Source organism: Chanodichthys erythropterus, chromosome 3, assembly GCF_024489055.1.
Source record: "Chanodichthys erythropterus isolate Z2021 chromosome 3, ASM2448905v1, whole genome shotgun sequence".
Taxonomy (NCBI): Eukaryota; Metazoa; Chordata; class Actinopteri; order Cypriniformes; family Xenocyprididae; genus Chanodichthys; species Chanodichthys erythropterus.
The window spans coordinates 12,772,793-12,799,276 of record NC_090223.1 but is presented as its reverse complement, the minus strand read 5'-3'; the positions used below and the strand labels follow the sequence as shown (position 1 = coordinate 12,799,276).

General features: G+C 41.0%; 2 protein-coding genes across 3 annotated transcripts in view; both read right to left on the bottom strand.

Annotated features, from left to right (window-relative positions):
- Positions 1–26,484, bottom strand: part of LOC137017073 (zinc finger protein 502-like) — a 634,288-nt gene that overhangs the window by 296,675 nt on the left and 311,129 nt on the right. The gene's annotated exons all lie outside the window — the stretch shown is intronic.
- The window catches only part of LOC137017087 (GTPase IMAP family member 7-like), a 33,321-nt gene continuing 8,092 nt past the window's right edge, over positions 1,256–26,484 (bottom strand). Inside the window, exons 4-5 of one of the 2 annotated variants that reach the window (XM_067381041.1) lie at positions 25,286–25,386; positions 1,256–4,361 (exon numbers count right to left, since the gene is read on the bottom strand). In XM_067381041.1, coding sequence (XP_067237142.1) covers positions 3,664–4,361; positions 25,286–25,386 — 799 coding nt within the window. In that variant the 3' untranslated portion in view covers positions 1,256–3,663. Of the gene's footprint in view, positions 4,362–15,135; positions 20,487–25,285; positions 25,387–26,484 lie in introns of those variants that run through there. The other variant, XM_067381040.1, reaches the window with a different exon arrangement.

Below are 26,484 nucleotides of genomic sequence, written 5' to 3'. Positions count from 1 at the left end.
AGGGAGCTGCCAGCCGATCATTTCCCCAGCACGTCGCTAAAATCACTCTATACATCCCAATGTGCATACTATCCACACTAAATAGCACTGCATATAACACATTGACTACTATTTAGGATGGATAGTATGCACTTTGAGACACAGGCACTGTCTTTACAGCACATGGAGCGCGATAATGCACGGTTGCGCCAAACAGACACGGAGAATATAACCAGTTTAACCGCCATCACTTCGAATTATTTATTAAATTTAGCTCTTAATGAGAGCTCTGTAGTCTCACCAATAATTCACCAAGAACATTCAAACATTTTCATGACATTTAATTCGTAAAATGACTTTGATTCCCGAGCTGGATCTGATCGAGGCTTTATGTAACCGGAAAAACTTTTACACTGCGTGGATCATTATGGAAGCCAAAAACCCGGAAGTGTGAAATTGGTCTAGTGGGTTTGTATCCGCACTGGTGTGTCGGCAAGAACACATTAGATTCAGTTAAACCAGAGTTTGTTTATTGATGATTCAGTTCAATCAGTAACAGGAAGTGGTAACAGTGAGTGGTCTGAAAATATCAAAGAATAACAATGAATATTAGATATACAACTAAATCAATAACATCCACATCCATAATCCAGGTTACGTTAAGTGTTGCAGTACTTAGTCCGTCTACTAGATTGCGTCGCGAGCTCACACATGGAAAAATGCAAGACACCATTTTAACGTGTCATTACAGGCAGATAAAGAAACTAAACATAACCCCAGAAAATGTATGGTACTTATACCTTTATTTCTCTGTTTGTCTTTTGTCTTTTATGTGTCCTCTTCATATGTAGCCTATGTAAATGATTCTTATAGGCCGCTTCCTTTAAATATTTGATGTTCTCCTGAAGGTGTTTGTATAATTGTATGATTCTTGAATAATAAAAAAAAAAAAATTAAACATAACGTAATATATATTTACAAATATGAGCGAATAACAATATAAATCCAGTGATATTACGCACACTAAATGGCACTCAGGTAGTATAACCAAACGAGTGAACATAGCTTAGGCCAGTGGTTCTCAAACCTGTCCTGGGGACCCCCCACTACTGCACATTTTGCATGTCTCCGTCATCTAACACACCCAATTCAACTCTTGCAGTCTCTACTAATTAGCTGATGACTTGAATCAGATGTGTTAGATGAGGGTGACATGCAAAATGTGCAGTGGTGGAGTGTCCCCAGGACAGGTTTGAGAACCACTGGCTTAGGCGGATTGCCGCGATGGCAGACAAATGAACTTGTGGTAAATAAATAAAGTACACAAATCTGCCTTCAAACACATCAAAAAGATCACAGGATAATAGGCAACAAATAACTTACATTCTGGTCATTAACTCGCTCACGTAAGTTAACTAGTCAATGAAAAGGAGATATATATTCTGCATCAGAGCATTCACCGTACGTTTTTTTTTTATTAATAGAACTTCAAACAAAACAAAGACAGTGTACAGTCAAAACTACAATACATTTCACATAAAGAAAACAGACAGCCAGAGGGGAGATCAACAGTTGGTCTCTTGCTGACTGCAAGGCACTAAAAAAGTTAAAAATGTTCAGTAAACAGCGCTCTGATTGGATGAACACTTATTAACAACGTGGAATGCACAAACAAACAAACAAACAAAAAAACAAAAAAACATGATTTGTGTGAATTAATAAAAATTGAGTTAACTGTTTTTGTAAATGAACTCTTCAAATGTTGTCATAATTTATTCACCCTAATGTTGTTCTAAACATGCATAAGTTTCTTCTGTTGACGGTCTGAAAAAAGAAAGAAAAACTCATACATGTTTGAATCAACATGAGGGTGAATAAATTTTTTCTGACTCAAACAACAACATTAACATTTATAAAGAGACTGACAAAAATGTAAAGTAGCCTATAATTAAGATGAAAAAAATAAATGAATTTAACCTCACTAATACATTATTAAAATTGTTAGCATTAGTTAATGCACTGTGAACTAACATGAAGAATCAATGAACAACTGTATTTTCATTAACTAACATTAATGAAGATTAGTAAATACAGTAACAAATGTATTGATCATGGTTAGTTCATGTTAGTTAATATATTAACTAATGTTTAACTAATGAATCTTATATCAAATACATAAACACCAAGAAACAAAAAAAAAGCACAATTACAAATTCTTTATGCATCTTTTATAAAATATAAATACTCCTAAATCTTATAGAGTATTGACTTCTACAAGTGAGAATTTTAGGAAGATGAAAATCTGAAAATTGACAAGTTAACTGACTGTGATCATGTGAATTTACTTTAATCTTAAATTGCTCTGGAATGTTACCTTCACCTGAATATATCTTAGAAATGAAAACACAAATTGAATATCATGAATGGTATGAACCTGATGTTTTGAATCTCCTTTCTGTCATCAGCCTTTCATTCTTCTTCTCCATCTCTTCTTTTTCATTCCTCCTTTTCTCCTCAGATTCTTGTTTCATCAGTAATTTTGCTATAATTTGAAGAGTTCAGATGCAAAACCCTCTAAATCCATCAGACATCTTTTCTTTAAAATGAGCATTTTTTACCAGGCTTTTATGATCAAGTCCAGGAGTTTCATTTTAAAGGTAATGATAAGGTTGTTAGCTAGTGAATAAAATAACTTTTTTTCAAAAATGTCACTCTAGACAATTTATTGGTTTTTAACAAGTTAGATTTTCTTTTGCGTCAAAACCAGCTAAATCCACTTGTGCTTTTTTTGCAAAAACCTCTAAATCCACCTATTTGGGACAAGACATGGTAAATAGTTGAAAAATCACTAAAGATGCAACTAAAAACCCTGAAAAAGATGAGAGCACTTATCACTTAAAAACTAAACAGTAGACAAACCTCTTTACACAGGGATCTAACACGTCTCTTCTATTCAGCCTCCACTTTTTGCCTCCTCTGTTTATATGGCACAGCTTCCATATGAGACAGAAAAATAGCATCTTGTTTGACTTTGTCTTTGGCGAAATAGAGCTGTTGTTTGATGTATAATAAATCTGATTCTTTCAAAGTAACGGCACTGCACGAAGAACTGTTATGAGTGCATGATATTGCGACCAAGCCATTTCCACTGTAGGCTATTTTGCTTTATGACAGGTGGAGTTTTGAGGTAAATAACGTTTTCTTCTGCCATTCAATGTTAGTAGGACAGGCTGATCCATTTCATTGTACTCCATCTTTTATTTTAAAAATCTCAATCTGAATCTGACTCTAAAAAAATCTCCTCAGCGCGCCGCTATATTGAAACCGCTCGGAATCATATGATTCGATTTGAGCCTTCTGATTGGTTCTCGGAATATAGCGGCTTTTGGTGCCAAAGGGAAGTGGCGTCTAGAGGCTTTTGCCAACAAACCGATATTTCTGAATGGGCTGACGCTGCGATTTAGAGGATTTGAAGCACGTGATTTGCTGAACGTGTACTACGTGCCGTAAGCATTCGTTCAATGTCATTATCTCATTTTTGACAGAGATGGCGTTTAGCGGCTTTTGCATCTGAACTTTTCATTTGTTCATGTTCAAATGTGTTTTATTGATCTTGTCTGTATTTCTCTTTTCTTTTTGTTTGAACTCATTCTCTATTTGTACTTTTTACTCTTCTGCTTTTCTCTAACTCAATCTCTTTTTGAGCTCTTCCATTTCTCTCTCATATTTGACTCTCAATAACTCAATTTCGTCTGTTCCCTTTTTAATGGACATCTCTGCCTCAAACAGGCTGTTAGTGAAGTATTGACCCTCATTAGTATTTTTCAGCTCTTCTATCATGTTTAACAATTGAGTCACTTGAGTTTTGTCTCGTTTTTCTCTGTTATTGAAAGCCATGAATCTGTTTCCACAATCTCTGATCAGTTTCTTCAGTTCTGAACACTGTTCCCTCACAAAATCCTCTATGGTCCAGTGCTCGAGATCGTCTCCTCTAGTGAACAGAATGATGCTGAACTGAACAGTTTTTGGACCAAAGATATTCTTTATCAGATCTATAGTGTCTTTTTCTTCGCTGGTGAATCTTCCCACACACAGCACAATGACAAACACATGAGGTCCAGGTGATAACAGTGAAACACATTTCATTAATTCTTCCACCAGCTGATTATTTGTCCATGTCATGTGAAAGATTCCTGGAGTATCAACAACAGCTATTGATCGACCATCAACTTCACCAACTCCCTTCTTACAAAAAAACGTCACTGGAGATGATCTTGCTTCACTCACAAACTCATTTCTTCCCAGAATAGTGTTTCCTGTTGCACTCTTTCCAGTTCCTGTCTTTCCGATCAGCACAATCCTTAGACACTCCTGATCATTTTCTGAAAATCATAAAGAGGTCACACAAGAAAAGAAGATTTTTACATTACTGTTTCTATTTACTTACTAACTTTAATTGACCTTACAATAGATAAATAACTGACAGCGCAAATAGCCAATCACATCACTACGCTGTGAAGCTTTGTTTCCCTGTCTCCATTAGGTCGTCAAGCATTACCAGTGTTGAGGTTAACACTTTACAAGTAACTTGAGTTATGTAATCAGATTACTTTTTCAAGTAACTAGTAAAGTAACACATTACTTTTTTAATTACAACAAAATATTTTAGTTATTTTTCAAATAAGTAACAAGTTGCTTATTCACATGTATTGACTGACAGCTCTCCTGTCGCCATGTTGAGAGATATAAAGTGTAGAGGTGTTGTGCGCTGTGTGAACATGATGGTTATTGTAGTTTCATGAGTAAATGTGAACATGCATTTACTCATCTCACTTGCACAAAAACATTTAATCTCAGAATTTTATGCAAACCTGTATTAATTAATTATATTACACAAATATACTTTGTTTTTAATCTCGCTATATTAATCAATGTCTTTGCTGCTTGACCTTCAATGATCTGATTCAACCACTAATAAGCAAAACTTAAGTTACTTTAGATTAGATTTAGAAATAAGAGTTGTAGGGACTCGTTCGACAGACGTTACCAAATGGCTTTATCAGCCAGAGGCATGATTGAACAAAGCTTCATTTGGTCCAAAAGATCCATTTCCTGACAGGAAAAACCTAGCTTTTACAGAAGTGATGACGTGACTTCTTTTAACAAAGGACTCTGTCTAAAGGACTTCTTTGCTCATCAGCAATAAACTAATCAGAACCCATCACGTGGATCTGATCACATTAAATCTATTGATTCTCTCACAAAACCCTCTTGTATTATCGGACGGAACAGGAAAACACCCATCAACGGATTTAAAGACGAATCTGTCCTATCAATACCTCCCTTGTGTGAGCAATCCATCCTGACCCGGTCACTCGTGACTCCGGTCAAAGTTTAAACTATGCTTAAGGACTCAATCTTGAATCTCAAAAGGGACAATTGTCGATTACTTAAAGTATTAACTCTATCCAGAATAACACTTGATATGATGTGATTACTAACATGTTGGATTCAATGCATTATATGTTTGCATTCCTGTATGCATCGTCTTTCTCTTGTAATCATTGTTTTAATTAGGTCAGTCTAGTAATATGCGTGTAAGAAGTGTGTCGTGTTTGAGCTCTAAATGCAGAATTTATAATTCTCTGTAATTCTGTGTGAATGAAACATTGAAATTCAGTATCAGGAAAATATTAAGAAACTTTATAAAGTTGTTAATAAAACAGGAGAATGTTCTGCAGATATCACGCGATGTGATCAATAGACAATAGACGAGGCGTGTCTAATCTCCGTAGCAACGTCTCATTGGAGGATCGCATCTGAAGGATGGAGCCAGAATTGCTCCTTTAAAACTATGCCGTCTGAACAAGCTAAAGTCAGTTGAGAAATATGAAATAAGGTCAGAGTCAGAAGCTGGAAGTCAGAAATCGGTCAGAAGTAGCCGAAGCACCGCTACTTTGACCACGGCGGAAAAGTCGCATGGGTCATTGAGAACCGATTGACCGGGGCTGATTTTCCATCTAACAGTCGTCGACTTGAACTACGAGCCACGCCGCTGATCAACAGCCGTCACATCCAGATTCCAAAACCCTCTGCGAAATATCTGACCAAAGTCTCCCAAGAAGAGAGCCGCTCAAGCCAGACGCTCAGATCAGAACAGCAACATCCTTCAAAGCTTCCGCGCAACCCACAGGGCTTTCCCGAGAAGACGTCACCTGAAAGACAGCCAATCCAGAACGCGGGACTCCGCTGTACACGAGTCACGGAACAACCCGATTACCTCAGCTGTCAGAGCAAACGCAGGTACAAGCAAACTTCTCTCTCTCTTGCTGGAAACTGGTGAAACTCCTTTAAACCTAAAGAATCAAGCCAAAGCTCTGCTTTTGTGATTTTCTTCCGGTTATAAGTTAAGTTAGCACTGAACTTGGGACTTTTCATAACTCATCAACTCCGCGAATGTGTGTGCATGTATGTATGTGTGTATGTGTGTGTGTGTTTAGCCTTAGTTTCCTGTAATCATTAGAAGTAGTCAATAAATCTTGTTTTGATTTTCACATATACGAGTTTGTGTTGTGTATCAAATTACTGCCTTAAACTCAAAAGATCCTAAAAGTTACCTCTTGCTTATAATAATATAATAATTACAATAATAACAATAATCATAATAAAATATTGTTACTGTTGGCCACAGAATAATATTTTATCCAGAATTGGTAAAATACTCTAACCTCAATTTTCGCTGGACGAATAATTGATGAAGTGTTAAATATTAATTCTGAATCATTTACAGTGAATCATTTACAGTTGATTCAATTCTTATTCCCTGTAACAATTAAATTGAGCTAATAAATAGGCTACGTCCTTACAGAGTGTTGAACTTCCTTCTCCTGTATCCTATTCCTCTTTAATCCAGAATGACAGCACATCTGAAAGGTTGTTTGAGCTGCGCCCTCTACTGTACAGGAGTGAATATGTGTTTCCTTCAGCCTGAGGCTTATTCATTTCACTTTTGGTGTGAAAGGGTCTTAACATTTGCCAAAAATAAAACTTTTTTTGTTGTTATTAAGAAACAAACAAGCAAGCCCAGCCCTGGTGAAAAAAGTAACACAAAAGTAATGTAATGCAATTAGTTACTTTTTCATGAAGTAATGCAATATTATAATGCATTTCTTTTAAAAGCAACTTTTTTTTTTTTTTTTTTTTTACAAATAACTTTAAATAATTATTTCACTTAAATAATTTATTCACCACTATGTCATCCAAAACGTCCTTCTTTCCTCAGTCGAAAAGAAATTAAGGTTTTTTTTTGTTTGTTTGTTTGTTTTATTAAGGATTTTCAAATAGTACAAACAACAGAGATAAAGACAATCAAACAAACAAACCCCAAGCACTGCAAGTTAAATAAAATGTACAAATGTATCTGTTTACAAAAAAACATATGTCAAAACAAGAGAAGCCAGAACTCTCTTAAAATAAAAATTCAAAATTTGTGTAGGAAGGATTGGAGAGGTTCCCAAAGACTCCTGAATTTTTCCTATTTATGGAAGAAAGGCTGACAGCTGAGAAATCCACATGGAGATAGTTCTGACCTGAGATGTAGAAGATTTTAATACTATACATGTTACGGTACACAGGAGGCAGACACGGATGTAAACAGGTAACTGTGGTTTTATTGACACCAGTAGAGCAAGGAGCAGTGAACAGGTAAGCAGTGATGAATCAATAGATGAATAGATGATAATAATGGAGATAGTTACTGTCCTTTTCCTTTCAGATACGGAGATCTGTGAACACGCTGGAGCTTGGAGATGGCTGGAGCTGACTGGAGCACTCACACACAGAAGACGAGGCACACAGAGGGAAGGAGACACGCTGGAGACAGGTAAGTATGGAGCGAGGAGTCCTTGAGGTAAGCATTAACGTGAGTATATGCGAACGAGACCGGACATGGAGTGCTGTGTGTGTGTGCTCTTTATGGTGCTGCTGATGAGTGCGGTGATGAGGTGCAGGTGGCGGTGATCAGTACTCAGGGGATGGCGTGCGCTGTGATTGGTTGAGGTTGGAACCTGACGTGTCTGTGACAGTACCCCCCCCTCCACGGCCCGCTCCTGAGGGCCGAGGACCCCGACGCCGTGGTGGTCGTCCTCTTCCCCGCGGTGCCGGTCTATCAGGGTGACTGTCACGGAAAGTTTGAAGTAAGCTGGGATCAAGGATGTCGTTTCTTGGAACCCAGGAGCGTTCCTCGGGGCCGAATCCTTCCCAGTCGAACAAGTACTCCAGCTGACCACCACGACGCCGGGAGTCCAAGATCTCATGAACCTCGTATGCCGCACCGTCTTCCAGGATGAGTGGAAGGGGGGGTTCGGCGGGAGTCACGCCAGGTCCTGTGGAGAGAGCAGAAGGGTGATAAGGTTTGAGGAGTGAGACGTGGAAAGTGGAGTGAATACGATACCCTTGTGGCAGTTGAATTTGGTATGTGACCGGGTTGATCTGCTTGATGATGGGAAATGGGCCAATGAACCTGGGACTCAGCTTCTTGCAGGGCAGACGCAGTCTGATGTCCCGTGTCGACAGCCATACCTTCTGTCCGGGCTGGAAGACAGGGGTGTTGGAACGCCGTAGGTCCGCTATCATCCTGCGTCTGCGCAGGGCTCGTTGCAGCTGGTGGTGAGCTGAGTCCCAGACCCTCTCGCTTTCTCGGAACCAGTAATCCACCGCCGGAACGTTAGATGGTTCCCCGGTCCAGGGGAACAGTGGGGGTTGGTAGCCAAGTACGCACTGGAATGGTGTGAGTCCTGTAGTTGACTGCCGGAGAGAGTTCTGGGCGTACTCGGCCCAACCCAGGAACTGGTTCCAAGAGCCCTGGTGGTCATGACAGAAGGTACGGAGGAAGCGGCCAATCTCCTGGACCTTCCTTTCCGTCTGCCCGTTCGACTGCGGATGGTATCCCGATGTTAGGCTGACGGCCACACCTAGGAGTGAGTGGAATGCTTTCCATACCCTGGAGATGAACTGGGGTCCTCTGTCTGATACAATGTCCTCTGGTATTCTGAAATACCTGAACACATGGTTGAAGAGCATTTCAGCTGTTTCCATGGCAGTGGGTAATCCTCGTAGTGGAATGAGACGACAAGATTCGGAGAAACGATCTATGATGACTAGGATGCAGGTATTTCCATCAGAAGTGGGGAGGTCTGTTATGAAATCCACCCCTAGGTGTGACCATGGTCGGTTGGGAACGGGCAGAGGAAGGATTTTCCCAGCTGGCAGATGACGAGGACTTTTGGAGATGGCGCACTCCCGACAGCCCTGCACGTACCTTCTGACATCGGCTGCCATCCCTGGCCACCAGAAGCGTTCTTTCAGCAACGAGAGGGTTTCGTTGACCCCCGGGTGACCAGTGCCTAGTGACGTGTGAGCTGAGTGGATGGTTGGAGTGCGTCGTGTCCGGGTGATGTAGAGCAAGCCAGGTGGACAGCCCGGCGGAGGGTTCGTGGAGGCAGTGGAGGAGGGAATGGTCTCCTCTGACCAAGTGATGGGGCTTACTATGAGTGAGCTCGGGATGATTGGCTCGGGTTCTTCCGTTTTCTCTTCGGGAGCATGGAGACAGGAGAGAGCGTCTGCTTTGGTGTTCTTAGAGCCTGGTCGGTAGGAGATGGTGTAGTTAAATCGGGAGAAGAACATGGCCCAACGGGCTTGTCTTGGGTTTAACCTTTTGGCAGAACGAAGATACTCTAGGTTTTTGTGATCTGTTAGAACCAGGAACGCATGTTTGGCTCCCTCCAACCAATGCCTCCACTCTTCCAGAGCAAGCTTCACAGCAAGGAGTTCCCTGTCACCGATGGTGTAGTTGACTTCCGCCGGGCTGAGCTTGCGGGAGAAGAAGTCTACTTGGCGTCCCCTGCTGCTGCGACAACACCGCTCCCACTCCGGTGGTAGAGGCGTCCACCTCTACAATGAAGGGCTGCTCTGGATCGGGGTGAACGAGTAAGGGAGCGGTGGTGAAGGCTTTCTTGAGGCGATTGAAGGCGTTGGTGGCTGCTGGATTCCAGGACAGAGACTTGGGCTTATTTCTGAGAAGACTGGTGAGTGGATGGGTGAAGGAGCTGTAATCTTTGATAAACCGGCGGTAGAAGTTTGAAAATCCAAGGAAGCGTTCTAACTCTTTGATGGTAGTGGGTTCTGGCCAGGTGGGGATGGATTCCACCTTCCTCTCGTCCATCCGGATGCCACTGTGGTCGATGATGTATCCCAGGAATGACACTGTGGGTTGATGGAATGAACACTTTTCTGCTTTGAGGAATAGACGGAACTGACGAAGGCGTGTGAGGACCTCCGCAACGTGTCGGCGATGTTCGGCCTGGCTCCGGGAGTAGATGAGTATGTCGTCGATGTATACTAGGACGAAGCGATGGAAAAACTCCCGGAGCACCTCGTGAATGAAGTCCTGGAATACGGAGGGGGCGTTGACCAGGCCATACGGCATCACAAGGTATTCATAGTGGCCAGTAGGAGTAATGAAGGTGGTCTTCCACTCGTCCCCCTCACGTATCCGGATGAGGTTGTACGCACTGCGGAGGTCCAGCTTCGTAAACACAGTGGCACCACGGAGATGTTCCAGGGCCGCTGGGACGAGAGGAAGGGGATACCTGAACTTTACGGTGATTTTATTGAGAGAGCGATAGTCAATACATGGCCGCAAGCCTCCGTCCTTTTTAGCCACGAAGAAGAAACTGGAAGCAGCAGGGGATGTAGACGGCCGGATGTATCCTTGAGCGAGGGCCTCCTTGATGTAATCCTCCATGGCCTTCTCCTCCGGGATGGATAGCGGGTAGATCTTACCCTTCGGCACTGGTTCACCCGGAAGCAGATCGATGGCACAGTCCCATGGCCGGTGTGGAGGCAGCTTGGAAGCCCTCTGTGGGCAGAAGACATCGCTGAAGGGGGCGTAACACTTAGAGATGTCGATGGAGCGTTTCTCAACTGGGCTCTCGATGGATGTTGCACAGAGGGAGAGATCAGAAGATGGAGTAGGTGGCACAGGAAGTTCAGTCAGACAGCGAGAGAAACAGGTGTCGCCCCACTTCAGGATTTCGCCCGTCTTCCAGGAGATGGTAGGGTTATGCTGCTCCAACCAGGGGCGCCCCAGAACCACGTCAGCGGTGGAATCCTCCAGAACCAGCAGATGTAATTCCTCTTGATGTAACAAACCGACTTGAAGCTTGAGAGGTCCTGCCACTGTACGGACATGCTTACGGCTGAGAGGCTTGCCAGTTATGGAGTTGATCTGGTAGATTGTCGGAGACGGAGAGGTCTTGAGATGTAGCTGCCGGCAGAGGATGCCGGAGACGAAGTTGCCGGCTGACCCTGAGTCGAGGAGCGTGACCACTGTAAGGGAGATATCAGCGGCAGTAAGATTGACGACAGTGGTGAGTGGTTTCATTTTCTGATTAGAAGGTATGAAGAGTTTTGCTTTAAAAGAGACTATAAAATGCAGAATTTAAAAAAAGTCTTTGAAGTTGACTGTGTTGTGCTGTACGGTATCAGCTGATCAGACAGATCAACACCCCCCATGTGTTTGTTGTATCTCATGGGGGTCTCTTTGGAACAGGTGTTTGGAAATTTTCATTGTCACATCTGTGTAAAAAAAAAAGAAAAAAAAAGCATGAGCATGCTGACGCACACAGAAAAACAGTTAGCATACATTCATCATACAACCAAAGTAAACTGATGGGCAATTGGTGGGTATGGGCGCACAATGTACAGTATCTCACAGAAATACATCCTTCACATTTTTGTAAATATTTTATTATATCTTTTCATGTGACAACACTGAGGAAATGACACCTTGCTACAATGTAAAGTAGTGAGAGTACAGCTTGTATAACACTGTAAATTTGCTGTCCCCTCAAAATATCTCAACACACAGCTATTAATGTCTAAACCACTGGCCACAAAAGTGAGTACACCCCTAAGTGAAAATGTCCAGATTGGGCCCAATTAGCCATTTTCTCTCCCTGGTGTCATGTGACTCGTTAGTGTTACAAGGTCTCAGGTGTGAATGGGGAGCAGGTGTGTTAAATTTGGTGTTATCGCTCTCACTCTCTCATACTGGTCACTGGAAGTTCAACATGGCACCTCATAGCAAAGAACCCTCTGAGGATCTGAAAAAAAGAATTGTTGCTCTACATAAAGATGGCGTAGGCTATAAGAAGATTGCCAAGACCATGAAACTGAGCTGCAGCACGGTGGCCAAGACCATACAGCAGTTTAACAGGACAGGTTCCACTCAGATCAAGCCTAGCCACGCTCAGAGAAGTTGAGGGCATGTGCTCAGCGTCATATCCAGAGTTTGTGTTTGTGAAATAGATGTATGAGTGCTGCCAGCATTGCTGCAGAGGTTGAAGGGGTGGGGGTCAGCCTGTCAGTGCTCAGACCATATGCTGCACACTGCATCAAATTGGTCTGCATGGCTGTCGTCCCAGAAGGAAGCCTCTTCTAAAGATGATGCACAAGAAAGCCTGCAAACCATTTGCTGAAGATAAGCAGACCAAGGACATGGATTACTGGAACCACGTCCTGTGGTCTGATGAGACCAAGATAAACTTATTTGGTTCAGTTGGTGTCAAGCGTGTGTGGCGGCAACCAGGTGAGGAGTACAAAGACAAGTGTGTCTTGCCTACAGTTAAGCATGGTGGTGGGAGTGTCATGGTCTGGGGCTGCATGAGTGCTGCCGGCACTGGGGAGCTACAGTTCATTGAGGGAACCATGAATGAGCAGAGCATGATCCCCTCCCTTCGGAGAATGGGCCGGAGGGCAGTATTCCAACATGATAATGACCCCAAACACACCTTCAAGATGACCACTGCCTTGCAAAAGAAGCTGAGAGTAAAGGTGATGAACTGGCCAAGCATGTCAGTCCTAAACACTATTGAGCATCTGTGGGGCATCCTCAAACGGAAGATGGTGGAGCGCAAGGTCTCTAACATCCACCAGCTCCGTGATGTCGGCTCTGGTGAACCAAGAGGGTTAAGGCAGTGCTAGAAAATAATGGTGGCCACACAAAATATTAACACTTTAGGCCCAATTTGGACATTTTCACTTAGGGGTGTACTCACTTTTGTGGCCAGCGGTTTAGACATTAACGGCTGTGTGTTGAGTTATTTTGAGGGGACAGCAAATTTACACTGTTATACAAGCTGTACACTGACTACTTTACATTGTAGCAAAGTGTAATTTCTTCAGTTCTGTCAAAAGATAAGCTACAATAAAATATTTAGAAAAATGTGGGGGGTTTCCTCACTTCTGTGAGATGGGCCATAGGACAGACAAATATCTATTGATTGGCCGTAAACTGTGAGTATCTGTTGATGGGCCATATAGACTGCACATATTTAGTGCATTTCAAACATTTACACCTGTATTTACTATAGGCACAATATAGTGTAAAAATTCATACAAGATTTATATATACAGAAAAAAAGAATTATATAACACTAAACGACTTACCCTGAATTTATGTCCTCCTCAGGGTGAATTTGCTTTTCGAAATGCAACCGTTCATCATCTCAGTCTTCCTCAGACAAAAAGGTGAATTCTATACTGTACATAATCGTCTGAAGGGCCTCTTTACCGGAGTACAGCATCATCCTCAAAACGCGACGAACGTTCAGTGAATATGATGTTTTTGCGCCATTGACTGAGGGGTGTGTGCGATGCATACAAACTATTTACCATGTGAACGCGGGGGATGTGGCGGTCTCAGCTCATTACAGATAATGAAGTGAGAAGGAAAAGAAGGAACCTCTCCTTGGTTTCAAATGAACTGAGAATATTTGTTTTTGATTTGACTTACTTCATTTAGAAGTAGACATTCCAGGCATTGGGTAGATATGTCTCTCGTGTCTGTGTGTCAAGTATTTGCTGAGTTTCAGTTCATTTTAAAACGCAATTCAGCATTGCCTTCATTGAGAGGAAGACATCAGATCGCACATCATGTTTTTTTCTTTTTTTTGTGAAAAGCACAACATTTTTTTGTGTGTGTGTGAGTGTATACAAATAACAGTACACACTTAACACTTTAGAATGATGTTGTCACGGTTCATGGATTCGCTTACTCGCCCTCGTGTGTTTGTTGTGGGTATATGTGTGTGAAAGATGTATAACACAGGTATGTGTGAACAAATTCAGCTGGGTATTTTGAGTTTCTTTCACACTGATAAGAAAAAAAGTTTTATAATATGTTGTCTGATAATATCCATTTTATTGGAAAGCATAGACTATATTATTGCTGCACTCCAGGCAGGTTTTTGAGCCCGTAAGTCATGACTTCAAACCACGACTCATGATTTTGTAGTGTTCCAGGCAAGTCACGGCAAAGTTCCTGAGCGCAAGGAATTGTGGTAGCTCGATGTAAACACATTAGCTATGCCCAACATTTCCAGGTGGCGATATACTGTACTTTCATGACATATCGTTGCAGACACATAACATTGTAATACATAATCGTGTGTATATTATTTATCATTAGTATTATTATTAATTTGATTGCAGTGTTATATTGTCCTAAAGTCTATTTCTTTAGGACAATTTCAGTGCACTGTCACGGGTAGAAGGTTGGAAAATCACGGGTTACAGGTTGCATGGAACATGGCATTACATATTTACAGCATTTAGCTTCACAGTGTTGGTGAAGAAATGACATGGTTGCTTTATAATCAGAAAGATTATAAATGAGAACAAAATCATATGACTCACCCTTGACTGTTTGTTTCATTTGTTTCAGCTGAAAAACACATTTGATTGACAACAGATTGTGATTGGCAATAATGGGAGAAGTACTATATTTCATATATGAAGTTGCATATATTACTGATATTATTTATTTGATATCATGTATTTGATCATACCTCTGTGATGACTCTGATCACGTCTTCCTGTTCGTCGGAGTGATGAGATAGTTAGCAGGTTATCATCACTCAATGGCTGGCTGTCTAAGTGGTGTGCGCAGAATAATATAGGTTTCATAGACAATTGGAAAAGCTTTTGGGGCAGACCTGATCTGTTGAAAAGAGATGGTATTCATCCCTCCCGGGATGGTGCTGCTCTTCTCTCTAGAAATTTGGCAAATAGTCTTAGAGCTGAAACATGACAAACCAGGGCCCAGATCAGGACGCAGACAAACTGGCTAAACCGACCGTCTGCTAGCCGCCTCACGTCACAGAACTCAGATAATTCACAGCACATAGAAACACTTTCACCTAGATATTATCACATAGAGACTGTGTCTGTACCTCGAACTAGTAAATACAAAAAACTTCCAAAACCTTTTAAGGGTAAAAATTTAATTGATGTTCAAAAAATGAAAATCACAGATAAATCAGATAAACAAATGATAAAGCTTGGGTTACTGAATATTAGATCTATTTCTTCAAAAGCACTTATTGTAAATGAAATTATCACAGACAATAAACTAGACTTGCTGTGTTTGACAGAAACCTGGCTAAAACCAGACGATTACATTACTTTAAATGAATCTAGTCCTCAAGGTTATGATTATCGACACAATCCTCGACAGAAAGGCAAAGGGGGAGGTGTTGCTGTAATTTATAGTAATATATTCAGAATCATTCAAAAGAATTTCAAATATAATTCCTTTGAAGTGATGGTGCTTTATGTAACATTATGTAAGTTGACATTTGTGCTGGCTACTGTATACAGGCCACCAGGGCACCATACTGACTTTATCAAAGAATTTGCTGAGTTTCTATCAGAGTTAGTACTGGCTGCGGATAAAGTCCTTGTTGTTGGTGATTTGAATATCCATGTAGATAATAATAAAGACGCATTTGGATTGGCATTTGCAGATATTTTAAACTCTATTGGAGTTAAACAACACGTGTCAGGACCCACTCATTGTCGTAATCATACCCTAGATCTAATACTGTCGCATGGAATAGATATTGATGCTGTTGAAATTCTACAGCAGAGCGATGATATATCAGATCATTATTTAGTCTCGTGTATAATACAATTAGCCAAGGCTACAAAACCACCACCCAGCCATAAATATTGTAGAACAATCACGTCTGCCACTAAAGATTGCTTTATAAATAATCTCCCCGAGCAGTTTCATCGCCTTAGTATACCTGACAACATAGAAGAACTCGATGCTGCAACAGAAACTATTGGCTCTCTCTTTTCCAGCACATTAGATGCGGTCGCTCCTTTACGTCTAAAGAAGATTAAGGAAACTAATCCAACGCCGTGGTATGATGAGCACACTCGGGCTCTAAAACGAGCTGTTAGAAAAGCTGAACGTAGTTGGAAGAAAACAAAACTAGAAGTTTTTCGCCTTTCGTGGAAAGAAAAAATGATTGAGTACAGAACAGCCATAAGAAATGCTAGATCTACTTATTTTTCAAATCTCTTAATAGAAAACAAACATAATCCTAGGTATTTATTTGACACAGTGGCTAAATTAACTAGAAACAGAGATTCAACTGCTGACGTTTCCATAGAGCACAGCAGTAATGACTTTATGAACTTCTTTACTTGCAAGATTGATAATATTAGAGAGAAAATTATAAACATGCAACCGTCTACAGTTTCTCTTCAGACAGTGCACTGTAGTGTCCCTGAGGTAAAACTAGAATCATTCGCCGCTATAGGAGAGGAAGAATTATCTAAACTTATCAAATCATCAAAATCAACGACATGTATGTTAGACCCAATGCCGACTAAACTACTGAAAGAAATGCTTCCAGAGGTCGTAGGTCCACTTCTTGATATAATTAATTCATCTTTAACACTAGGACACGTGCCAAAAACCTTTAAGCAGGCTATTATCAAACCTCTTATTAAAAAACCTCAACTAGATCCGAGAGATTTAGTAAATTACAGGCCAATCTCGAATCTACCTTTTCTGTCAAAGATACTAGAAAAGGCAGTTTCAACACAACTGTGTTCCTTTTTAGAAAGAAATGGAATCTGTGAGGATTTCCAGTCAGGATTTAGACCATACCATAGTACTGAGACTGCTCTCGTTAGAGTTACAAACGATCTACTCCTATCATCCGATCGTGGCTGTATTTCTCTATTAGTGTTATTAGATCTCAGTGCTGCTTTTGACACTATCGATCATAACATTCTTTTAAAAAGACTTGAAAACTATATTGGCATTAGTGGAATTGCTTTGGCATGGTTCAAATCATACTTATCTGACCGTTATCAGTCTGTGGTAGTTAATGAAGAGATGTCGTATCGATCACAGGTTAAATATGGGGTACCACAAGGCTCAGTATTAGGACCGTTGCTTTTCACTCTGTACATGCTGCCCTTAGGAGAGATAATTAGGAAGCATAGTGTTAGTTTTCACTGCTACGCTGACGATACTCAGCTCTATATTTCCTCGCGCCCTGACGAAACCTACAAATTCACAAAACTAACAGAATGCATAGCTGACATTAAAAACTGGATGACAAGAAATTTCTTATTATTAAATTCAGAAAAAACTGATTTCCTAATCTTTGGACCAAAAACTTCCTCACGAAAAAACCTTGAATACTCTCTAACACTTGACGGGTGCTCCATTAAACCTTCGTCCTCAGTTAGGAACCTGGGTGTGCTCTTTGATACCAATCTTTCATTTGAAAGTCATGTTTCTAGTATCTGTAAAACCGCCTTCTTCCATCTAAAAAATATATCTAAATTACGACATATGCTCTCAATGACAAATGCGGAACAGTTGGTTAATGCATTCATGACCTCAAGACTAGATTATTGTAACGCTCTACTGGGTGGTTGTTCTGCTCGGCTTTTAAACAAACTACAGTTGGTTCAAAATGCGGCAGCTAGAGTTCTTACTAGAACCAGAAAGTATGACCATATTAGCCCAGTTCTGTCAACATTACATTGGCTCCCTATTAAACATCGTATAGATTTTAAAATCTTGCTACTTACTTATAAAGCTCTAAATGGTTTAGCTCCCCAGTACCTAAGTGAGCTCTTAATGCATTATAGTCCTTCACGTTTATTGCGATCTCAGAATTTAGGCCAGTTGATAATACCCAGAATATCAAAATCAACTGAAGGCGGCAGATCATTTTCCTATTTAGCACCTAAACTCTGGAACAATCTTCCTAGCATTGTTCGGGAAGCAGACACACTCTGTCAGTTTAAATCTAGACTAAAAACACATCTCTTTGCTCTTGCATACACATAACACATTATCAATACATTAACATTTTTCAAATCCGTTAAAGGATTGTTACGCTGCAATAATTAGGTCGGCCGGAACCGAGAACATTTCCTATAACACTAGATATACCTGTACATCAGAACAAGAATGGCATCTACGCTAATATCTGTCTCTCTGCTTATCCTGAGGTTTGCCGGGTGCTGGATCCAGGCCGTATCCAGGTCAGATGGAGAACCTGCGTCTGGACCTGACTACAACGTAGCCCAGGATCCCCGTATCCGCTTACATATATTTATATATAATCGATTTTTAATCTCTATAATAAAAATGTACAATTCAGATTTTGATCTCCATATACATTTACATATATATATCTTCCAAGGGGTTTTTTCCCTCCTAGGACTTTTTTCCCAGTGCTAGCACGCTGGGTTTTTCTCCTAGGGGGTTTTTTCCACCCCTGGAAGTCAGCCGACATTGGCTTAATGTAGCACCATCTTGTATATGTTACATATTACCACGCTTGCTTGTACAGTTTTAACCACTTCCCTTTTTTTCTGTGCTTCTAATATGTAAAGCTGCTTTGAAACAATTACCAATTGTAAAAGCGCTATATAAATAAATTTGACTTGACTTGACTTGACGTCACTGTCTACGGTGTAGTTGAGTTTCCCCAGCGCTGCACATTTGATCTCATACTCAGTTCCTGCTCTCAGATCAGTCAGAGTAACTGTGTGTTGATCCTTCAGCACAGGTTCAGATGTCCAGACTGTGTCCTGCTTCACTTTATACAGTAATCTGAGCTCCACTGTAGCAGGACATGATGGAGGAACCTTCAGAACCACATTCTGACCTTTGACCTCTTCAGTGATCGGACAGACTGGTTTGGATGGAGGAGTGAAGCAAACAGCTTCATCACATCCATGTTCATAAAGGAGAATGCAGGAACCTGGATAATTCTCAAATTTTCCTGAGGACACAATGAACCTGTCTTGTTTACAGCTGTTTGAACTGATCAAGTTCTTAAATATCTTCAAGTTTCTCTTCATGGTATTTTTGATCTCAGCAGTGAGCCAAGAAGTTTGCTTTGAACCAGGACTCTTCTGATCAGTTTCTCCTCGTGTTGATGGACTCAAGTAGGTGGTTTGTTTACACAGAAGCACATCTGAGCAGTTCAGTGATGTAAACATGTAACACAACAGATTTCCATCATCCAGGCCCATCCAGATGGCATCAATGTTGTCTTCCACCTGTGCCCCATAATCCTTTAGCCGTCCAAGGACTGATTTAATGATCTCAGACTCTCTTTCTCTTTCTTCCAGCCACTCTGCAAGATCACTTCCTCTGAATGGAGATTTGTCATTTTCTTCTAGAAGATCATTCAGTGCAGTTTCCTTCATCTTGTCCCCACGGATGTCTGGCAGCAGAAAGCCGAGTTTCTTCACCAGTGTCAACCTATATGTGTTGCAGTTTTGATTCATTTCCAGAATTTTAGAATGAAATGCAGCAAACATCCGAGCGGGAGAGTCTTCCAGAAGATCACGGCATTTCATCTCAGCTGTATTTAAACTCTCAATCACTGATTCAGCCTTCATGATTAGATCCATGCTGATCTCCTTCAGAAGTTTTGAAGATCTTAAGTGAAGTTTGTTCAGAGGATAAAGCCAAACTTTCAGAGGAACTGCCAGGTTTTGATTTTCTCCCAGTAGTTTTGGAAGATCAGCAAAAACATTCATCGCATCTTCAAAAGAGGCTGGGTTAGATGGTAGCTGGAAGTCTCCATAAAATGTGCATGTGAAGTTTTTGATTGAAGATTGTTGGTCTTTATTCATACTTAGATTAACATTTCCAGCTACTGAAGCGATGCCCTTTAGTTTATCTAAGGCCACGTTTACTTCTCCATCTACTTTGGTTTTGTCCTCATCAGATGAAACTTCTCTGTCAAACACAAAGCAGGCATCTGCTCCATACAGTATTCCTGTCACTACATGTGTGGCAATATCATTATCATCATCAGGAATATTTTCAGTAGGCAAATGATTCACAGTCAGTTCTTTAAACTCGCTGGTTGAATGATAATGTAGCGTCAGTCTCTGCTGTTTAAAAGACTTCTTGGTGTCACTGAGATACTTTGCTGCTCCACTAACACTGATGAGTCCACTTAAAAGACTCAGTTTCAATTCACCACCAATATTTAGTAATTTAGATTTATCCTTAATGGAGTCTGAAGCTGTGAAATTGAATCTTGTAGTAATTTGGTTACGAGAGGAAATATTCTTCTGAAGATCCTCTGGTTTCCAACATCTATAGCCTGAAAAAGGAAAAATGCACCTGCAGTGAATTTATTAGAATCACATTTTATATCTAAAAGCTTGACCATATAACATTTTTAGTGTAATTCATGAGTTCACACTTACAAATAATCACATAGTAAATAGTATGCGTATTTGGCGTGCTGTCCGAGGAGAGGGCTCTGAGCTCGGTATTTGGCCCGAACCCAAAATACTCCCCAAAAATTGCAAACCAATGCATGACAGCAGCCGGAAACATTACTGATGACCCCCAAAAATTACATTGCATAGGCTGATTGTGCTGTTTGGGAGTTAGTTTGAAGGGCCGGGAGAGTTCTCGTCACATGGATAAAGACAACTACTGCTGCAGCAATGAAGGTGAATTTAGACAGGGCTGAACTCCTGCGGGAGCAGAGGCGACATCACTGCTGCAGCAGTGGAGAAATTTGCCAGAATACTTTCCTGTTCCACTTACATTGATGAGATCACCTAAAATACTCAGATTCAGTTCACCATCAATATTCAGTAATTTAGATTTGTTCTCAATGGAGTCTGAAGCTGTGACATTAAAATCTGTATTAATTTGGGTATAGGAGCACATATTCTACTCCAGCTGCTCTTTATTCCAAAGTCTGATTCCTGTTATAGGAAAAATATGAATTCATTACGATCACATTTCACATCTGCAACTAATGCTGATGTAGATTAATGCAGTTTAAGACAATGAAAGTAAAAATCTCATGTCTCTATCGCGGTGTAATGTATGGGTAAGGAAAACCATGATCCATGTGAAGGCTTTATTAATAGGATGAGCATAGTCGTACAGGCAGAGGGTCAAACACCAGCAAACAGATAAAGGAAGGAAAGGTAAAAGAGTAATCCAAAGACAGGCAAAGGTCAAGGCAGGCAGCAAACAATCATCAAACAAAGAAACAGTCCAGGGTCAAAACACAGGATAGGCAAGGCAAGGAAAACGGAGAAAAGGTCAGATGCAAGGCTAAACAATACTCAGCAGTGACAGAGAGAAAGTCCATGCCTTATGTAGGGTGTGTGATTGGCTACAGCCGTGTGTGTGTAATCAGTGCAATGGATGGTGGGAAATGTAGTCCAGGGTGAAGTGCAACAGTTAGTGTGGTGCAAGAGTCCATACAAAACAAAAGACACAGAGCTGGGATCATGACACTCGGACATAATATAAAAACATTTTCACCAAAACTACAAACATTCATGTTCATTTCTAGCCAGATGTGACTAAAATATTACATCTGAAAGAACCAAATCACTGTACACTTAACCATACCTACACTAACTCTACGTGGTCTTAAATAATTAAGGCCCTTTCACACTGAGCACAATGCGAAAAAGCGAGGTGCCAAATAACGGACCTTTCACACCAAATGAGAAACGACTGATTGCCTTCTGCTTTTTCATGCCTGCAAGATATCGTTAAAATACTCCACGTGACTGCAGTGGTTCAACCTTGATTTTATGAAGTGATGAGAATACTTGCACAAAAATGCACAAAAACAAAATGACTTCATTCAACAAATTTGTCTCTTCACTGTCATTCTCCTTCACTGTTTATGTTGTATACATTGCTTCTGTGTTCTATGTCAGAACGGCGGCTCAATATTGGCCTACATCGATCACGTGAGCAGCATGACCCATGCGTGTGATGCTGACACAGGAGCCGACCAATAATGAGCCAGAGTTCTACAGCAGCTCTTCAGGTCACGTGATCTAAAGCTCAGATCTAATTGGACAGCTTGTTTCATGACCGTTTCATCAGGTCGGAAAAAACCCTCACTTTTTCGCACAACGAATATTCGTGCACGTTGATTTCAGGGGGACTTTAATGCCAGTATGAATATCACTATAATGATAAAAGAAAAATGTACACATATGTGAATTGCTAATAGCAAATATTTTATTTTCCTAAAATGTATTCTTCATAATACTTGTATGACTGGGTATTAAAAAACGCATCTGAATAAGTCTGAAGTCTGAGGGAGTATGGCAAGGAGATGCAGCGTCTCGTTCCCTATACAGGGAACCAGGGTTACAGACGTAACCCGAGACATTCCCTTTCATGGGCGCTGTGTCGATACGCATTGGGAACCCTATCCCAACTACACCATAGAACCTAGTGCCTGTCTGTTATCTTGAGACAAGAGCACAGCCGACCCTGGAGTGGAGCCCAAGTCAAGATTATAAAACTTAATTAATGTATGCTGAGAGGACCACCCAGCCGCATCACATATCTCATGGAGGGGGACCCCCAAGATCAAAGCCTTTGAGGCAGCCATACCCGTAGTAGAATGAGCCCGGACAGCCAAAGGTGAAGGCTGTCGGGGCGACACATAAGCAAGAGACATAGCCTGCTCTCAGGGAGAGGAGCTTCCCCTGGGCCCACAGGAGGATCCGATGGGTCAACTTGCACAATTGGCGAGACCTCAGATGCCCCTGGTAGTTGATATAGGAGACCGCCGACATGATGGCTCCTTAGGTCTGGGAGGAAGTATTTGAGTGCTCGAAATACCGCCATCATTTCCAGCCAATTTATGTGCCAGGAAAGTAGATGGTCCTCCCAAAGACCCTGAGCCAAGCGACCACTCATGATCGCCCCCCAGCCTGTGAGGGAAGCATCCGTTGTTAGCATTACACAACGACAAGGAGCCCCCAACACAAGTCCCTGGGACAGAAACCAAGGCTTCTTCCACATGACTAAGGCATGAAGGCAACCCCTAGGTCCTGAACCACCACTGTAAGGGTCTCAGGTGCAGCAGGCCAAAAGGTATCACGTTGGACGCAGCTGTCATGAGACCCAACAGTCATTGATATAATTCAACATGTGGATGCCCTGGAGTCTCAGGGGAGCCAGAGCTGCAGCCACGCATTTTGTGAAGGTGCGGGGTGAAAGAGCTAGGCAGAAAGAAAGAACCTTGTATTGGTAAGCTTCGCCCCCTAAAGCAAATCTGAGGAACTTCCTGTGCTGAGGATGGAACAACCGAATCAAGTGCGGGGAGGGTTGCCACTGGCGTCAAGGACCTCTTCGAAGCCTTCTTAGAGTGCGTTCACACTTGTAGTTCGGTTCGTTTAGTTCATTTGGTCCGGACCAAAGAAGAAAAAAAAACATTTAGTCCTGGTCCGGTTAGCGTTCACATTGGCAATTTTATCAGCGAACCAAAAGATACCAAACCTTAAGTCATAGGGATACATACACAACGTGATTGGTCGGATTTTATGACGTATTGCCTATTTTGAGACGGAACTTACCGAACATCCAAAACAGTGCTGTTTGCTGAGGTAAATGCGCTCGTTGTGTGTGTGTAGCGGTGCGTAGCCTGCATGTGATGGTATTTTGGCCAGCTGGGAACTCGTGAAGAGCTTATAAAATGTGTAAAGTAATCAAAACACCGGCGGGAATCCCTCCGTCACACACACAAATGATCTGCTGCATGGAGACGCGCGTCTATGCCTGTGATGGGCAAACTCGCAACTATGACAAGAAAAACCGACATACGTGAGGATTCTGTCCTTTTTAGGGTCTCGTCTTCCTGTTTTTGGTTTGGTTACATGTCTTTGGTCCGTGTTGCGTTCATGTATCATTCGAACCGCACCAGAGTTTGTTTGAAAGCGGACCGAGACCCATCTTTTCAGCGGTCTCGGTCTGCTTGTTTGGTGCGCACCAGGGTTCGGATGGCAGCGTTCACATATGTTCAAATGAACCGCACTAACCAAGCAATCGCACCAGGGTTCGTTTTAATCTAACTAAACATGACAAGTGTGAACGCACCCTTAGTGATAATGACAGTCCTCAGATCTGTCTTACCCTTCGAAGGCTTTGATTGTGTCGCCTGTCCAAGTCCCCAAGCTCTTTGCAGGGGAGCATGGGTGGCGTCACTTTGGTTTTGTTGCGCTCTATGTGCTGAGGAGCTGGTTGTCGGCCGAGGCTGCTCACTGAGCCATACATCACAGTGATGTGGCATCACCATTGTAAGAAAAGATTTCTAACCAGCATGCACTGCTTCAAGTCGAAAAAGCCTGAAGCTTCAGACTTCACAGATCACATGGTTTTGCCCAAATCAGTGGTTCGGAGTGCCAAAGTCACGTGATTTCAGTAAATGAGGCTTCGTTATGTCATAAGTGTTTTGCGATTTCAATGATTCATGTGACTTTGTTTGATACACGACTCGAACCACTGATTCGAAACAAAAGATTCATAAAGCTTGTTTTTAAATCGCCCATCACTAGATATGGTTTAAAAGTCTTTAGTTTTTTTGGCACACAAAAAGTATTCTCGTCGCTTTATAATATTAAGGTTAAACCACTGCACTCACATGAATTGTTTTAAATATGTCTTTAGTACATTTCTGGATCTTGAGAAGTTCAGTGTCATTTCTGGCAATAGAGGCCTCACGGAGCCATCGAATTTAATCAAAAATATCTTAATTTATGTTCTGAAGATGAACGAAGGTCTTACGGGTGTGGAACAACAACTAGCGCTTTAAAGCTTCGGTGTCAAATGTCACATCACTACTTGCAGTGAAAAACTTCCACATGCCAAGAATCAAGAACACTATTCCATCAATATGCACAACTATAGTGATAAGTCTATAATCCCAACCAGTTTAAAGCAGTACTAAACTGCAGTGGAAAAACAAAACAAACTGAGGAAAAGCACCAATAGTCTTTTATACTCTATTTGCTTTTAGTTCACAGTTTTAAATATTTATTTGATAATACACATATGCATCTCTGTTCTTTTAAATGTGTTCTAGAAATAAACTTGACTTTGACATATGTTCAGAAACTGTACCTGGTATTAAAGCTTCTTTTCTGCAGTCATACAGTATCCCGAGCTGGAAGGGTCTCCCAGGAGCTGCTGTTTCAATCACATTCACTCCCACTGAATACATACTAAAGACAAACATCAGAGGAGGGAAAATATTTATATGCATTTTCTTTTAACAAAAAAAAACAAACAAAAAAAACAGGTAGAACAGCTAAACAACAGCTGACAAGCCAGCTAAAATGTTATTGTTCTAAAAATGTCCTGAAAACATGATGTAATGCTCTGGTTTTCAGTGGCAAGTTCTATTTTTTCCCCCATAATGTTTGGATAGGATAGGTAGGATAACATTCTATAAAAATAAAAAAAAAGTTTAATTAGAACATTATATCCTAACATTCTTATAGCGTTTTTAACAGGAAAGTGTTCTTAGCATGCACTTACAATCCAACTTCGCTTAAACATCATATTTTGGTTAAAAATCAGGTACATAAACAACATTACCAGTTTTACATCAAATCAGGTCTGATTTATTTCTGTCACACATCTACAGAAGTTCTTATTGAGATTAACAGAGGTTTAGATGTATGTTTGAAAGTAATAGTAATTGTTAAAAGTGCTATATAAAGGTGACTTGACTTAACTTGCTTTAGTTGGGCAGTCTGACTTAGTTGACAGTTTTTAACATTAGTGTTTCTTTGGCTGTTCACTATATAACAAGACAAAATGTGATCAGATGGTTTGGTTGCTTATTTCTTTTAACTTGTATTACATTAAATCAGGGGGAGGCAACTGTCCTGCAGAGATTTGCTCCAACCTTAATCAAATACACATGAACACGCTGATCAATGTCTAAAGGATTACTAAGGTTATAGGCAAATTTTAAAAAAATTATTAGGTTGGAGCTAAACTCTACAGGACAGTGTCACTCCAGGACCAGTGCTGCATATCCCTGCATTAAATTTCTAAGTTAAAATGTAAATGCAATAACCTGCTCATTTCAAACCAATATGATAATTCTGAGACCTCATACAATGAAAACTAGTATGTTGTTTGTATGAAGCCATTTCACAAATCAAAACCAAAAGAAGTGTAGGTGAAATGTGCCCTCCCCTTGGTATACTTAATGTAACAGTAGTAAACATTGAGTACACAACTAGTTTACAAACGTTTTTCATTTGTACTGCAACTATATTACAAGTAAACTTACTATATAGGTATACTAA